Source organism: Corvus cornix, chromosome 2 (assembly GCF_000738735.6).
Source record: "Corvus cornix cornix isolate S_Up_H32 chromosome 2, ASM73873v5, whole genome shotgun sequence".
NCBI lineage: Eukaryota > Metazoa > Chordata > Aves > Passeriformes > Corvidae > Corvus > Corvus cornix.
In genome coordinates this window covers 91,854,429-91,871,402 of record NC_046333.1, presented here as the reverse complement: position 1 = coordinate 91,871,402, position 16,974 = coordinate 91,854,429, and the positions used below count along the sequence as shown (strand labels likewise).

Sequence of the window (16,974 nt, the reverse complement as noted above, 5' to 3'; positions counted from 1 at the left end):
CATTAATGTTTCTATTACTTGTTTGATTAGATGATTAAAATGTCCCACCAAGTGTGTTTCCAGAGATGTGAACTCAGAAAAAGAGGATTCCTGTGAGAGAAAAGGTTTATGTTTTGGTTTGTTTGGAGTTGTTTTGTTTTTGCCATTCAAAGTGAACTCAGCTGCTCTTCTTTTTTAGCTGCCATGCTTTCTTGGTTTAATCCTGTGGGGTTTTTTCCCCCCTATAGCTGTGTCTTGTTTTCTTTGCTTGTTTTTGCTCCTCCTAGAAAATATAGCAAATTTAATAGCTCTGTGAGGCTTATGTATATTGTTGTTCTTGTGACTGCATTATCACTGACATTTAATGAAAATGCATTCCCCGTATTTTGTTAGCCAAACATGAAACTGCTTTTAACTTGCAATAACTGCATAAGCCCATTAAGAGATGCTTCCCATTATGCTACCATATTACTTTACAGATTTCACATTTTTTAGTGGAATAAAAAGTTTAATTGCTCCTCAATTTTGGGAACAACAGTGCTTAACATCTTGCATTAGATTCCTGCCTCATCTTTTGCTGTTACAATCTGTGTCTATAAAACCTTTCTTGCAGTTAAAATTCCTTTTGTGCAGATAGAGTCTGTCATGTGGAATGGCAGGAATAAAAGTAAATATATTTAGTGAAGTGTAACATGAAGAACAAGGCAAATTAAACAAGAAAATGAATCATAAGCAGTGCTTCTATGCTGGCTATGTAAGGCTCCAAAAAAGCAAACAAACTCTTTCTTTCTGACAGACTTCTTTATTCCACAAGATTTCTGCCCATTTTGCAGAAAGAGAAATACTGAAATTCATTATTTCCTTTTTGTGATGAAAATCTGTACCACAAGACATATTTATGGCTGTAGTGAGGTCTGTCCAAGCTAGGGAGACATTCAAGTTTCACTAAGGGCTGTGAATTCATGAAGAAATACCAAGAACCCACTCAAAAGTTAATCCATATGTAAAATACACAGATGCACCTCTAGCCAACCAAAGAGGTAAAAACTTTTTCCTAAAGGTTATATCTTCCTATTTGGCTGACCTCCGGAGTTCACATTGCTCCACTTGCTAGGCAGTGAAGCATTGCTGCTCCTGCTCCAGGATCTTCTCCAGGTGGAGCAAGGGTACAGTTTGCAGGCAGCTTGCTGGTGCCAACAGGGGCAAGGACTCCTATCTCCTCACAATCCCTTCCTGCTCTCCAACTCATGGCCCTGTCACATCTAGTACTTGTCACAGAATTACAAAATCACAGAATCATTTAGGTTGGAAGAGGCCTCCAAGATCATCAAGTCCAATCTTTGCCCAATCTCCAGCTTGTCAACTAGACCTTGGCACTAAGTGCCATGTCCAGTTATTTCTTGAACACCTCCCTGGATGGTGACACTAAGAACCAAGAAATAACACTAAGAAAAGAAAATATCCACTTTTTGCTGCACTAGGGTTCTGCACTTTTCAGCGAGGTGACCCAGTTGAGAGCAGGGTGCATTGAAGGCTGAAGTAGTTGAAACCTTTGGCAAGGCCACCCTTCAATACCCTCTCTCATAACAGCATTATTTGAAGTGGTCACATTTAAAAACCAAGACAAACCCACTCCCCAAACCTAAACTACAACTTTCCCTTCCTACTCTGCAAAAGTTTTTCCAGTGTCATCTAATGACATAATTCAGCTGATGGTTCTAAGATACATAGAATAAATACTTGTTTCACTTCTATTATTTTCCCTTTCATAGCAAGAAATAAGACCGTCTTACTGATCCAGGGGAAAAAAACCCAACTGTACAGAGCTTCTGTAGGATAAGTTGTGAGAGAATCTCAGAAACATGCCCATGAAAATTCGGGTATTTGACTTATTTGAGAAAATGAGTTTGACAGTCCAAAATGTTGGCATTTCATAACTTCTGAACAGCTTCTCAAGCAAATATGGAGTTCTTTGATTTAAATGCAACTTTCTAACTCTAAAGTTGCAATAACACACAGCTAATGGTGTATAACATTTTCCATCATAAGATCAAGTTTTAAGTTGCTCATAGCATGCAGCCTCATTGTTTTCATAGAAAATTTCCAGCTGTGTAGTTTTTAAGAATGAAGTTGGGGCACTCACAGTGTTTTGTTCAGTTCTTTGGGTTTTCTTTAAGTAACAAAATTGTAGCTATTCCATTATTGTGTATGAGCATGTTTGCATTCAGGAGCTGAGATACAAGGTGCAGTGGAGGAGGTATGATTTCCAAGGCTCAGACCATTTTATTCTGCTATGTGAAAATACATCCAATCCACCTGAAGTTTTAAGCTGCTATAAGAGGTTTATCTGTTACACACCACCAGCAAAACTGGTCACAGGCTCCACCTTTCATGCATTTTTTTTTCATGATGTCCCAAGTGAGCTCTGGCTTCAGCACCAAACATCAGTGCTGGCAAACTTGTATATCTGTCCTCCTCATCATATTTATGTGGTCTCCTTGCCCAACAGCAGAAAACAGTCCAAATACAAAGCTGAGAAGGACAGAGACCTGGCAGGTACAGCACCGGTAGAAAGAAGACCACAGGAAAGCCAGAGGAGAGGGATCACAGGGTGGAAGAAGCAAGGATGATAAAAGCCACTGGAAAATATGGGATCCCAGGCCTGGAGAGAGAGCCCAGGGTTGCTAGGTCTTTGCTTTCCAGTAAATATGTGGAAAAATTCCATGCCTGTTTTTCAGATGGCTGGTTGATAGAGAACTACTTTCAGTGGTACCCATTACACCATTAACTCAGTGAGGGTTCTCTGCCAGGATTTAATGGTTTTAGCCTTCCTCACAGACACTTAAAAATCAGTCCGTCCTTAGAAATGTTTGTATTTTCCCTAGTTGTTAGTGGAGAGGTTTGTTATCTTTTTTTTGTGAAGAACCTTGTGTTAAGCAAAGCCATAATAAAAGCGCAAATCAAGTGCTCAGAAACAAGAAGATTCCCGAATTAATGTTATTTGAGCAAATGAAATTTTTATGTTCTTGTGCAATGCTAGACAAGTTTCTCAAATCAGATTTTCCAGACATGTTCACTAATTGGGAATTTCTCATTGTCTGGATGCTTTTTTCCCTCAAAGCAATTCAAGCAGGGATGCAATATTTCACTGCAGTGGAAGCTGTTCATTGAATATATCAAGATCTATTTAAAAAATCTAAGTACCCTGATCCACTATTTCCCTAAAATCCAAGTTTTCACCCAGACTTAAAGTCTAATTAACACCAAAATAAAAGTGTAAATCAGTTTTCAGTCTGGCCCACGTGTAATTTTAGAGATGTTTGAAAATACATCTAAAAATGTTATTGATCATGTTGCTGAGGTGGGAAATTTCTGAACACAGAATTTTTAACAGCAAATTTATTGTAAAAATATTTATTATAATGTCCCTAATATCTATTCTCTTTAATATATTTCTATAAAATAATATTAAGATATAGATATTAATTATAAATTTTAATAAATAGTAAAACAAGGTTTTTAATTCCTTTGGTAGGACAGAGTTAAGAAAATAGTATACAGCAGGATCAATCATAAAGAAATGGGGCATAGGCCTGAGTGCAGAAATAGTGACCAAGGAGGCTCGATGCCATGGCAGATCTCCCCCAGCCATGGGGATGACACACTGTCAGCATGACAGCCAGCATATATGACAGCTCTTTTGTGGGAATGTTCTATTTACAGGAACAGAAAGAAATAGCTATTTGTAAGTTGCAGAAGTTAAATAGATATAGGAAATGAAATATTGACTTACCTAAACATGTGAATTATCCAACAACAAAAAAAAAATTAAAGGCAGTTGCAGTTATTTGTGGTCTGAAAGATTTTAGTGTCAACGCTGCATGTTCTAAAGCTACAGACATTTTTAAAAGGGAAACAAGAGGGATACATTTCAAAACTTAATTAGAGGGAAATGTACCACAGACCCTGCCAGTCTATATCAAAATCAAGAATTTATAAAAATATCTTAAATGGTTACTGATTTCAAAGGACTAAGTACCTTTTCATTTTCAGAATACTAAATAGAAGGTAATTCTAACAAGAGGGTATTCTCCATGTAAGAGATTAAAATGTAACAGTTAAATCTCCTAGTTTCCAAATTAATATGAAAACCTCAGTTTCCTCTTGCAGTTCAGTCTCATTAAAAATCCTTTAGCAGATCTATAAATTAAAAAATCATTGTGGTGTATTCTTATGATACACAAGCTTTTGTAAAGTAATATTAGATTCCTATTTTGTACACAGAAAAAGGAAATAAATTAACTCCCGGGTAATATCCCCGAAACATTAGCAGTATGAATGGTGCTGGAGCATAATTAGATTTGCAGAAACTCTCTCCTCTGAACACCCATACACTATGCTATTTAGGGCTAGTTTTGAAAACTGTAATTAAACAGTCAGAAAACCACTGGAAAAGAAACAAAATAACCAGCCACATAAAAGTCACAGGGAGAAAACAAACAAACAAGCCCCTGGTTGATCGTTTAGGTTTCTTAATGAGTTCTGGTATTTCCAGTAAGCCAGGAGGAACCTGAGCAGCCAGTTCTCTTCCTTTCAATCTTTAACAACTCTATTACGCTTCAAAAAACCAAATCACTGCTCAGCTTACTAAAATATCATTTTTCTCCTGTATGCATTCTTGTCAGATAAATCTATAGTTAATAATTCCTCTCTGTCTGCTCGTTTACCCATACAGAGACACCAGGAGAAACACAACTCCCAGAGCTCCTGCTAAGCCCCTCTGCCAGCCTGGAAAGGATTTTCAGGGGCTGGGAGTTTATAGTCGGGCTACAGCATGGCATTCATAGAGCAAGGAACGCTCTCCTGTTTCATCACCTCTGGCAACAGTGGCTGGCACAGGGCTGGAAGAGCCACCAGGTTTGTGGAGAACTGGTGGAACTCCAGCTCGCTTGGAGCTGAGGGCATCTCTGTAGCCCACCACACCAGCAAGCTAGACAAAGCCACTGGACCTGTGATGCCCAGCATTTCAGAGTCAGAAACAAGCCTTATTTAAGGGACAGACAGGAGGCCACCTCTTCTTCAACATATTCATCCATCTCTCCCTGTTCCCATCATGCCACTCATGCAGTTCGAAGCAGGTGGAAATTATTCACGGTTGCCTACCGGGGATTCCCTTGGCAAATGTAACGCTGGATTAGAGAGCTCACGAGTTGTCTTCCCGGCGGCTCCAGGGCCAGGGAGCACAGCTAGCGGACAGTCTGCCAAAATACGCCTGGTGTCAGCTTACAGCTCTTGAGGGAGACTTCCTAATTGCCATAAATTAGCCACTACTACCTGGTGGACAGCAGAGAATCAAGGAGCTCTGACTTGTTGCTGTCATTCCGCCCTCGCCCAGATGCTGCAAAGGACATCTTGACTTTGCCAGGTGCTGCGACAGCTGGCCAAGTGAGCAAGGAGCAGAACCCTATCCTCCCCCCAAGTATGGCCAGTGAGGCCAGGGACATGGAGTGAGGAGGGGCACCAGATCCATTATCATCCCTGCTCTGCATCGTCTCACTGCTTGTGTCGCTGCTAGTCTGAATTTAATCTGTGTTTTCTCTTTGAATGCAGGGCCACAGCCACACTCAGTTCACAGCCTCGGTCAGCTGTCTCTAACAGTGTTGTGAACACCCCAAATGGCAGAAAAAAATGTAGCCAGCATAAATCTTCACATAAATATAGCAGGAAAAAACCAACCAACCAACCAGGTAAATATGCACATGACTGAATTCTGCCCTTTGTCTCACACCCACACCTCTGAGATGGAATAAAAGGCCAGTTTCAGTCCTGGGGTACACAAACACTGACTGAGGTACAGCTCACAAGTAAACCCAGGCTGAACTGGATATAAACACATCAGTGTGGCTTGGAGAAATGTAGGAAATTGATCCCATGACTTTGGTACAGCTCTGGCTGCAAGCCAATAGAATATCATGGCTTCTATACCTCCAATCTGTAGAGCTGTATGAGACTAAAATTTACAGGTTCTTACTCCTCATTCTGTACATAGAGAAATCTGGTTTTCACAGGGACCCTGATCTGGGAGTTCCCGTTGCTGAGTGGTCAGCAATGCTAGAAAAACTCCTTAGGTAGTGGGCTTTACTCTACTGTTTAGGCAGTCAGACCATCAGCTCTCTTCCCCTGTTTGTAGAAATCTTTTTTTATAAGTGATTCATGGAGAAATACTAAGAAATACTAAGAAAATGAAAGACAATTTTGGGTATTATATTCGCACGATATACATGAGATTTTTGTTGTGTGTTTTGCTAGCTGTTTATCAACCTACCAATCCTCACCCCCAAGAAAAAAACAAAACCAAACCAAATAAGAAAAGGCCAAAATTGGAGGACAATATGGCACAAAGGTCTCCTTTCTCCTCAGCTCTTTTCAGAAATAATAGCATTTACCCACAGAGGACACGCAACAGCAGGTTCAGGTTGCTTTCCACAGTAGAAAAGAGATATTTTCCAACGTATTTCTTTCAGTTACCTGCAGTCACAGAAATGCATTGATCCCTTAGGCTGGAGAGGGGACCCATGGACAGATTCTCCACCTGTGTTAAGTGCCCCCCACAGCAGCACGGCCAGACCTTGCTGCTGCCCTTCCTCCCTGCAGAAGCAGCTTGTACAGTATGTCATCTCCCAAACAGCCTATCCTGCACCTAGTCCTTACAATAAAAAAATCCCAAAACAGCAAAAACACCTTAAAAGTGGAAAATGAGCACAGAAGCCACCTTTTCTTAGCCTTTTCTAGATATAGACTCAATGCTTCACAAGGAAAATCAGAGAAAAGTCATGAAGAGCTTTTGGTGGTAAAGCTATTCTGATCTCTTCTAGCCTGAGTTAACTGAAAGAGACTAAGGACTTTTAAAAGAAAGATGTAATTATGGCATAAAGCTAGTATTGGTATCTTATAATCTTTCATTAAGTAATTCTGAATGCACTGTAGGGTGACTTTAAATAGCACAGAAGTATCTATTGGCATAATACAGAATACTAGTAAGTAACTCCCATGACAGAAAAGCCTATGTATTTGGGAAAGAACTGTGAAATCAGTGAAAAACTTCACTTTCCTAAATTAACTCTGATCTCCAGCTTTTGACACTGAATTTTTGAGTCATTATGTTTGAATAATATAAGGGGGTTGGTATATAATACACTGCTTTAGATTGGGTTTATCAAGTGTGTAATAAAGCAGGATGTTCATCTCTTTTGTCTTCTGGGTGAGGACTCTTTTATTACAGTGTAGTATCTTTTGTCTTAATGCTGCTCTGCAGTGGATTGCCAGCTCATTAATTTTTCTGCTATAACACCCAAATCCCTTTGCTGATCAGTGTGCTGAATGATTGATTCCCTGCTCTCAGACTAATTTTTTACATTGGACTGCATTTACCATCTGGTAGATAAATCATCCAAAACACTCAAATTCGGAGCCTGGTTGCAGTGATCCTCTTTGTTTGTTCAGTCAGCAGCAGGAATATCACTTGCAAATGTGGAGGTTGTGTTCTCTCACCTGGATAACTGTTCCATATTCCAGAAGCAGGTTTGAAAAAAGAGCACTGAGATAACAATAAACCTCTTGTCATTAACAAAAAAAAAAAAAAAAAAGAAAAGAAAAAAAGAATAAAAGTAGGTATCTCTTCTTTGTGTTTTCTAGCCAAAATTTTTGTTTAATTCCTAGCATAGCCACTTATTTCTCACATGAAAAAGAGTATTTCTTACAGCACAGAACCAATTTTGCACATTTCAAACACATTTAACTATTTTCATAAAGACATCCTTTGTAGTTGTAAACACGTGCACAAGTGAAGAAAAGGACATCCTTTGCAGTTAAAACAGAGAAGAAATACAATGAAATAAATTGCCTTCCCAACCCATGTTTAATATGAGAAAACAATTCTATAACCTCAACAGGAGCCTGGCTGGTTTATTTTCACTTTTATAACCCTGAAATGATACTTCCATAAAATTATACTTCCAATCAAGACAGTGAAAAGAACTCTGCCTCACAGAATTGTCTCAGAAAAATTCTGTGAGAGGTGAAGGACGAAGAAAAAGCTGTGGGAGAGATATGGTGCTTCAGGAAAAGAACCGTTCATCTGCCCATTGCATGTGGCAATATCGCTCAGGGAGGGGGCAGGGCATCCCTTTCTTTAGTCTAAGGATTTTTTGCTGCTCTTTGCTGCCCTGGAGAACCCATTCGGCACAACACACTGACCTCTGTCTCTCACAGAGGGATCAGGCAGAGGCAGCACACAATCAGAGTCAATACTAATTAGCAAAATGTAAACATTTCATTAGATCAATGCTTCCCTGAATTTTTAAAGTAACAAACTTCTATCCAGCCACAATTTTTTATCAAACTTTCTACGGAAATACCTATTGAAAGCAGTGTTTTAGCTGTCTCCACCAATCAGCTAAAGACTTTATAACTTGTTCATGTGTTTTATGGACACCCTCAAGGATTAAAACTTGTATTTTCAAAAGCACTCATTCATTTTGAATGCCTAGACTATTCTGAACATTTTCTGCACATGCACAAACACCTTTAACTTTAACTCAAGCTTTTGTGTTGCTTTTGTTAAGATTCTTGTTCAGTTTAAAACTTTAGAGGAAATACAGCCACTTCTGCAAATGATGTTTATCCTAACACTCATTCTTTGTAGTCATATGTGAAGTGTCTCTGAATAGGAAAGAAAGAAAGCAAAACTCTTGTGAGGTACAACAACCTCCTCCATACACTTCAGGCTTAAGCAACAGGACACTTTGTCACCCACTGCTGATATAAGTGTGTTTATGGGAGGTTTTCTACAGCCATAGACAAGCAGATGTGACAGCTTGTCTTCATGGGGAGCTGTGTCCCTTCTTCCCTCACCGCCTGTAGTGCTCTCATCAGTTAATAACTGGGACCAGTTAAAACACTCCCTAAAGCAGCGTCTTTTTGTCACCCACAGGTGAACACTGATGTGTCTGACTCCTGAAGCTGTGTAGAAATGTGCCAGTCTGGGAAATAGTCAGGGCTGGATCTGGGATAAAGCAATTGGAGCCCCTAAAGACATGCATTTTGTGTTCACCTCGAACACACTATGGTGATCAAGGGTAGATTAGCCAGGGTTCGCACAAATCCTACTCTCTGGCTTGCCTGACCACCCCCATTCACCCCATCTGCTCCCACATGGATCCCATGAGACTGGTGTGAGGCACAGGAGATGCCCCAGGGCCTTTCCTTGAGGAACATGGCTGTTGCCTGCCAGCAAGCCAGGCAACTGGAATGAGGCTGCCTATAGCTTTGCAGCCAGGCAGAGCCACATCTCAGGAGGTTTGGCCTCCAGACAAGACCTAAGAAGTACCATTTCATGTCCTGAACATTCTGTTTGTCGACATTGTACCTGTTCTCTTCTTTGGCTGCACCCCAGGGGATGGTCTGTGCATCTTACAAAAGTACAGAGAGTTTTGCACTTATTTAAGACACGTAGGAGCATGCTGAGGTCTCAGCCTGGTAGAAAAGGGTGGAAAGGACCCAGGAACGACCAAGACACGTCACTTCAGAAAAATTACTGACAGTTTTGTCTTGTTCCAGATTTTCTTCCCTTTAATTTTTACATGTTTTCCTGCTGGTCTTAATTACCGCTCTTTTTGAACTGTGATCATGAGAGCTTGAACATGGTTATATAGTGTGGGTGTTTCAAGACTGTAACTGCAACTAAATTTATTTTTATAATATGAAATCTAAAGAGAGGTATTACAAGGGTTTAATTTTATTCTAAACCAGATCCTTTAAACACTGTTACTGTAATACATAATCTATTATCAGAAAAGTCCTGCCTTTCCAGTCCTTAGAAATTGTCTACTATGATGAGAATTTAAATTATCCTAAAATAAATCCCGATTTGCTAGTCAAACACTGCCTCCTCACAAACCGCACTATGACCAACGAGGCAGCTTTAGAGCAACTTAAAAGAAATTGAACACTGATATCAGTGTAACATTAAATTGCTCTCCTAAACGGAGAAATTCACATCAATAGATATGCAAATGCATGCAGAACCTGATCTCTCTACCAGCTCCCAGCCAGGCAGGTCTGAGGATGTAACCAGATCCGAGAGAACAGGAGTCCTCCAGCTACTCTTGTAGCAAAGACTTTCCCTGGCATCTTGCTCCACAGAACACAGAAGCTCCCTGGCAAGAATCGTGAAGAGAAAAAATGACCTGGAAATTTTTCTCAATTTAAATAAACAAACAAATAAATAGTAGAACATATGACCCATAAATCCCAGATACTTAATGGCTCCACTAATGGCACCACTAGATACTGTCCTAACAGTACAAGATTAAATAATTCTGCTTTCACATCCCCTTGAAGCCATCTGTGAACTAAATTAGAACCAAAGAGACATTGTAGCTGTTCATCAAGACAAATAAACAGATTTCAGGTTCTCCCGGAAACTTTAATTTCATCAGATCACAGTTTTGACTGCTGAACTTACTCCTAATCAGATTTTTTCTGTAACTTCTTAGCCTTTTGTGGAAGAAAAATATCATGTAAAGAGGACTCATTTTGCCAAGAAATGGTTTCATAAAATAAAATTTATTGCCAACTGATTTAGTGAAAAAAGCTCTTTTCTACACGCTTCTGAGTTCTGCAAAATACAGCTCCTCTCTCTCTCACACTCTCTCTCTTTTTCTTCCTCTATTTCTCCATATTTCTAAATTGTTAGAATTTCAAGATGAGCTAGGAATAAACTACAGCAATTAGAAGGGACTATTTAGTTTACTGCATAGTGTTTAATTATCATTTTTGTATTATCTAAAGCTATTTTGGGGATTGAACAATTTTTTAAAAGAGTAATTCTATAAAGAATATCTTTGGTCTTTGGTTCTGCAGAATATTACATTCAGTTCAGAAAAAGACAGGCTTCCACCTCCATACCCCCATTCCTCTATCTCCACTCTGGTTCCACAGCATCTGTAAAGACTTATCAAGGAGGATATGCAGGAGTCTCGAGTCAGAAGAATAATGCTTTTTCAACATCCCTGGTGCTCAGCATTTTTCCTTCCACAAATGTTACAGCTACTGTTATCCTGGGAACTATTGCCACTGTCTGCTTTGCGGACACTCGCCAAAGTCTGACCACAGGCTGGAAAAGTCACAAGCGCTTTCAGTTGATGGATCAATGGTGGAATGTGATAATCTCTTTATAGAAAAAGGGTACAGCCTCCTGTCAATATCAGTGGGATTCTCTGCATTTGTACCTCTCTACACAAAGCTCTAGGCTGCAGCTTCTTTCTTTTTCAAGTCCAAGTAAGTTTAACTCTCCCCTTTATCCAGTCTACTGTCAACTCTAGAAGAAAACTGACAAAATATAAAATACTTATTGTTACATCAACAGGAAGAAAAGGATCAGATTTCTTGTTTTTGTCTTAGAAAAATTATCAGAGAGATCTTGGTACAGAAAGAATGTTTCCTTAGCAGTATTTTCCACAACAAACACACATTCTTTTCTCCTCTTTTCAAAAAAACAGTAACGAAATTGGACTCAATCCAATCCCCTCAGTCAAGTCTCAATTGCTCCATCACGCTACCAGTTCCCACTAGTGACAATGATGGAGTGACACCTGTTACAAGATGATTTTCTGCTATTCTGACACTTTCAATTCTACTTTAATTACCTTTCGGCTCTTTAATCAGCATAAGAATCTGTACTGCAAGGACATTTCATGTCTAGGCAATTACACTAATGGGAAACAAATATGTGCATGCTACTGTCCAAGTTTTAATTTCTCTTTTTAATAATTGTTTTTACTTTTTACTTATAGCTGATTTATATTCATGCCTTATGATAGTTTCTCAAAGTGAAATGCAACCTGACTGAGTTTAGATCATTTGCTTCAGAAGTTCAATTGGCACAAACACATATCACATTTTATTTGGCTTGACCGTTATAATTCATTTACAGGAACATAACTCATAGCATCTTAGATAAAATAACCAATTATTCTAGTCCTGTCTAGATCAAGTGTATCTATGCAAACATAAAAAGACATGTAATTCTTAAAATACGATAATTTACCTGAACCTGTATCTCTCTTCCATCCCTTCCTCTTACGTTCTCACCAACATGGCTGCATATCTTTAGCACAAATTGGTTTTGCCCTGTGTAACTTAGAATGATACACGGAACAAAACCCCTCATCCACTTAATTTGAGTAAAAAGAACAAAGGGTATGTCTGTTCTAGCTGATAAGCAGAGATGAAAGCCAGTCTTGAGGCCACATCTCATTCTGGTTCAGAGAGTCCCCACTGAGCCCAGGCAGAAACCACGGCTGAGCTCCAGAGACCAGCAGTGCCTGAGGTTTATATCCTCCAAAATCCATGTTCACATCTGCCACGTGGACTGGGCCAAGGGAGCTACATGCTTGTGTTCACTCTTCCTTCTTACAGCAGGGACAGCCTGGGTCCAAGCTTCAGACAATGCAATAGTTTGGTGTGAGAAAGAGTGCAAATCATTTTGGCCAACTCACTAATAAACTTAAGGCTTCATCTCAAGTGTAGACATACCAGATGTGAGTAGCTTTAGACCCCATCTTATCCTAAGGAAAAACAGATACAACAGCTCATACACAACAGGTGTCCAACAATAGTAAGCCTGGGGGATCCCTTCTACAGGATCTGGAGGACAGACATGAAGGCATCTAAGAAAGTAATGTAAACAAATGCACCATATTTGCATTTAAACAGGATCTCATCTTGCTCATTCAATCCTCAATAAGCTATCCTGAAACAACCTTATCTTTACTCACTTCTCTTAGAGAGATCTTAAGAAAAGCAGGGGTGGCACACAGTCTATGGGGCTTATAGGTGTTGCATAGAATCGTCCGTAGCAAGCCTATTTTATCACATGAGGGAACTACACACTGAAAGTCTTACCAACACAAACATATTCCTGTTAATTAAAATCCAGGGTGTACACATCCATACCAGTGCACTGAGCAGTATCTCTCATTGAATCTGAGTACCTTCCACCCAAATCTGCAGCATTTGGTCAGTTATGATCAAACAGGTGACTGGAGCATATCTCACACCGGAGATTCAACCGGACTAAAACTGAAGCTGACGGTGCCCATGCACAGTTTGTGTCTCTGGAGAGCACCATCGGATTAAGAGCTCAGGAAGTAACTGCATGTTGTACTTACCTTTACACAGGGGATGCTATAACCCCCTGTAGTTCACAGCCCTTACTCAGATGAGCCTGAGCACAGCAGAGCCTGAGCACAGCAGCAAGCATCACAACACTGGCTCACGGACAGTCAGGGAGTATCGGGAATGTTACAGAAGAAGACTACAGGTAGCACTGGAAATAATATAACATCTCCAAAACACTGGCCTAGGACTCTTCTCCAGAAAGAAATACCTATTTTGTTTTTACCCCATTCTGGGTAAAATGGGGTTATTTTATTTCAGTAGCTTAGCAAAGTATGGATTGACAGATGAACAAACACACACAAGTCCACATTGTCAATTAACTCGAGATACGTCTTAATTGTCTGTTTCCTGCTCTAATCACTTTATCATATCTTCTTCCCCTGGCCAGGGATGATTCAATCATATCATAATTTAACAAAAGACCAAGCTGCAATGATTCTGCCAAAGGAGCAGAATCAAGGCTGAAAAAGCTATCTCAATGTTCATGTTGTCTGCCTGTGTACTCCACCTTGCAATGTTCTTTTGTTACAGCAAACGCTTTCTTAAGCAGCATATTCTGCAGCAATAAAGGAGAGGACTTCAGCATTTCTGAAAAGAAATAACAAATAAATAAAGGTAGCTACATAATCTAACGATGATAAAATGTTACAAGCCCAGGAACCGTCTCAAGAAGTGCAAAAAAACCTGTTCGGGCAGCAGGTCAGACTGATGCACATATTAAACTTGCAAAACAGAAGAAGAAAGGAGAAGCATTTTGCTTCTTTGAATACGGAAAGCAATTTAGAGAGTCCAGTCATTTGAAGAAGTAGTCGTAGTGTTCTCAAGTTTAACTTTCAGTATAAACAGCAAAGTACGTGGTAGCGGTCCACTGAGAAGGGTGCTAATGCCAACATCTGGCCCCAGGTGTAAGTACAGGAAACTCATCTTTTTCAGGGGCTAGCTCCTTCAGTAAAAGTTAATGAAGCTGTGCAAAGGTAAGTGAGGGGAAAATCTGACCCAGATATTGTGTGTTGATGTTAGTTCTTTCAAAATAGTTTAGTACTGAAACCCTGCCATTTTCCATGAAACAGTTAACACATAGCAGAATCTGACTACTGCCTTTTAAACAAAATTTTTCTTCCATATTTTTGGAGTTACCCTGAAAAGAGTGCCTGCCACAAGTATGTATATAGCACATACATTTGCTTGTGCCTATTTTTAGTAGAACCGAATCATGCTGAATGCCGTCAATATAGCATACGGTTTTCTAATTCCAGGCTGGAAAGCCCTCTTTCTGTGACGGTTTCTAAATAATGATATCCTTGTGTTCCACGTCATCTTAGAAACTTCCTCATACATTTCAGCAGCCCCCCCCCCCCCCATATTTAATTTCACTGATTTATGCTCATGCCATGGTCTAATGATCCACATGTCTCTGATGGGTAAGCCGCTAACGCCAGTGACACATTAACCTATTAACCTCTCTTTAAAAATAACCATCATATTCATACAAACAGAATGAAAAGTCAGGCAGCAGCAGCAAAACAGTAGCCTTGTGGTATCATACAGTAACACAGTGTATATCTGAACTGGGTAAAATGAAGAAAAGAGGAGCATTTCAAGAACGTGCAGCAGATTTATTATATTGCAAGACCATTTTGCCACAGTTTGCTGGTCTGTGAATTTGATAGCCTGCTTTAGCAGCATTATCCGTATTCTAAAATGTAATTGGGAGGAAGATCACTCTTCCGTTCACTCATTTCTTGAAATCTGTTGTACAGTTTAGGGACCTTACCCTGGAAGGTACTGAGTGTTCCTTCCAACGTGTAAATTGCCTCCCAATCCCGCTGAAGACAATGGGAGCGGGGGGCTCTGCGCACAGGGCGAGAAACCTTCATCACCTTGGAGAAGGCACTTTGCACAGCTCTCGCTGGCGATTCGTTCAGTGGAATAAACCTATCTTTTTAAAAGGCAGGAGGAGGCATGCACAGCCATTTTTCAGAGAAAAAAAATTCCGTTTTCTAAATAGTAGTTTTAGAAGGCATACAAATCTTTCTAAAAACCTGTAAACTTTATATTGTACGTATTTACTTTCTTCTACTTTAAAACCACCATATCCCTCAAGATATAAGGAAACGTGCTGCTGTCAAGCCTAACCAATCCATCCACATTGTAACCTTACAATACCAGCATATAATTATGTATATTATGTATAAGTCATGAAACCAAAACCAGGAAAAAACCCTAAAAAAGCTTTTCTGAGCACATCACGGAGTATTTTGCTGCCTACACCTCATCCAGAGTGAATCTATACAACAGCGGCAGAAGGACGGGCGGAGAGGATACCCCGGCTCTGGGCTGCTCACAGCAAGAGTGAGACCCAAGAAACAGCCCGTGCGAGCCGTCAGGGGCTGCGCTCACGGCTGCCGCCCAGTTCGCACCCTCTGCTTGCGGCAGGACGAGCACGGGCAGCGGGAGGGAGAAAGGCGGAGGAGGGGGCGGGATGCGGGCAGCCCCGGGGCGGCCGGCGCGCACCTGCCGGCACCGCGGCGGGGGGCAGCGGGGAACAACAAAAGCTGAGCGGCGGCGGCAAAGCCCTTCCCTTCAGCCGGGAGACCTTGGAGAGGGGCTCCCCGCACCCCGGAGAGGGGCATCTCCCCGCCGGCCGGGGAGCCGGCTCGCCGCACCCGGGGCCGGGGCGGGCGCCGCTCCTTTGTTTTCCGCCGCCCGCAGCGCCGCGCCGGGCCGGGCCGGGCGGAGCAGGGGGGCCGCGCTCAGCCCTCCCTCCACGTGCACGCGTGGGCCGCCCGCAGGGGCGAGCGCGGGGCGGGAGCCGGCGGGGCATTACCTGAGCAGTTGATGCCTTTCCCCTTGCCCCCGCCCTGGCACTCGGAGCCGGGCAAGGGGTGAGAGGCGCGGCCGGCGGGCAGCGCGGAGAGGGCGAGCACCAGGAGGGCCGAGGTGTAGCAGAGCGCCAGCGGGGGTCCCGCCCGCAGGAGCGGCCGGGCGGCGGCCGGGCTCTCTCCCAGCATGGCGAGGGGCGGCGGAGGAGCAGCGCCGGCGGCAGCGGGATGGCGGCGGCAGGCCCGCAGCATCAGCCGGAGCCCGCGGCGCCGCCCGGGCGGGACCCTCCTTTCTCCGCCGCGCCGGAGCGCACCTTCAGCATCCCCGCCGCAGCGGCCGCACGGACCCGCCGCCGCCGCCGCCGCCGCCGCCGCCCGGGCGCGGGCAGGGCTGTCCCCGCCGGTGCCGCGCTCGGTCCGCGTCCGTCCGCCCGCGGTGCCGCCTCGCCCCGGCCGCGCTCCTTTGTGCGCGGCGCCCGGCAGCGCCGCCGCTCCGCCTGCAACAAAGGGAGCGGAGCCGAGAGGCTGCTGCTGCCGCCGCCGCCGCCGCGGAGGGGGAGGAGGAGGAGGGAGAGAGAGAGCGAGAGAGAGAGAAGGGGGAGGAAGCACACGTGATGGCAGCCCCCTCCCCCGGGACCAGAGGGGAGGTGAGGGGCTTCTCCTCGCTCGGCGGGCAGGGCGAGCGGCGGCGGCAGCGCCCGCCCTCACGGCGGGGCCGCCCCCGCAGGGAGCGGGTGCGGGGTCCCGGGGCGGCGCCGGGGCGGTAGCGGGCACAGGCGACAGGCGTGCGGGGATAGCACCGACGGGTGAATGGAGCAGAGAGGGTCCCCGGGCGCGTCGAGGAAGAGAGACCGCTGGCACAGCGTTTGCCACTCTTCGGGGTGGTTTTTTATTATTCACTAATAAGCCGGTGTGAGCGGGGCTGGGAAAG

The 16,974-nt window shown here is 42.9% G+C and overlaps 1 protein-coding gene across 1 annotated transcript in view; it reads right to left on the bottom strand.

The window, feature by feature from the left end:
- TMEFF1 (transmembrane protein with EGF like and two follistatin like domains 1) overlaps window positions 1–16,726 on the bottom strand; it is a 126,388-nt gene extending 109,662 nt beyond the window's left edge. The window contains exon 1 of the mRNA XM_039549055.1: window positions 16,049–16,726. Coding sequence (XP_039404989.1) covers window positions 16,049–16,295 — 247 coding nt within the window. The 5' untranslated portion in view covers window positions 16,296–16,726. The remainder of the gene's footprint in view (window positions 1–16,048) is intronic.
- Between the last annotated feature and the right edge of the window lie 248 nt (window positions 16,727–16,974).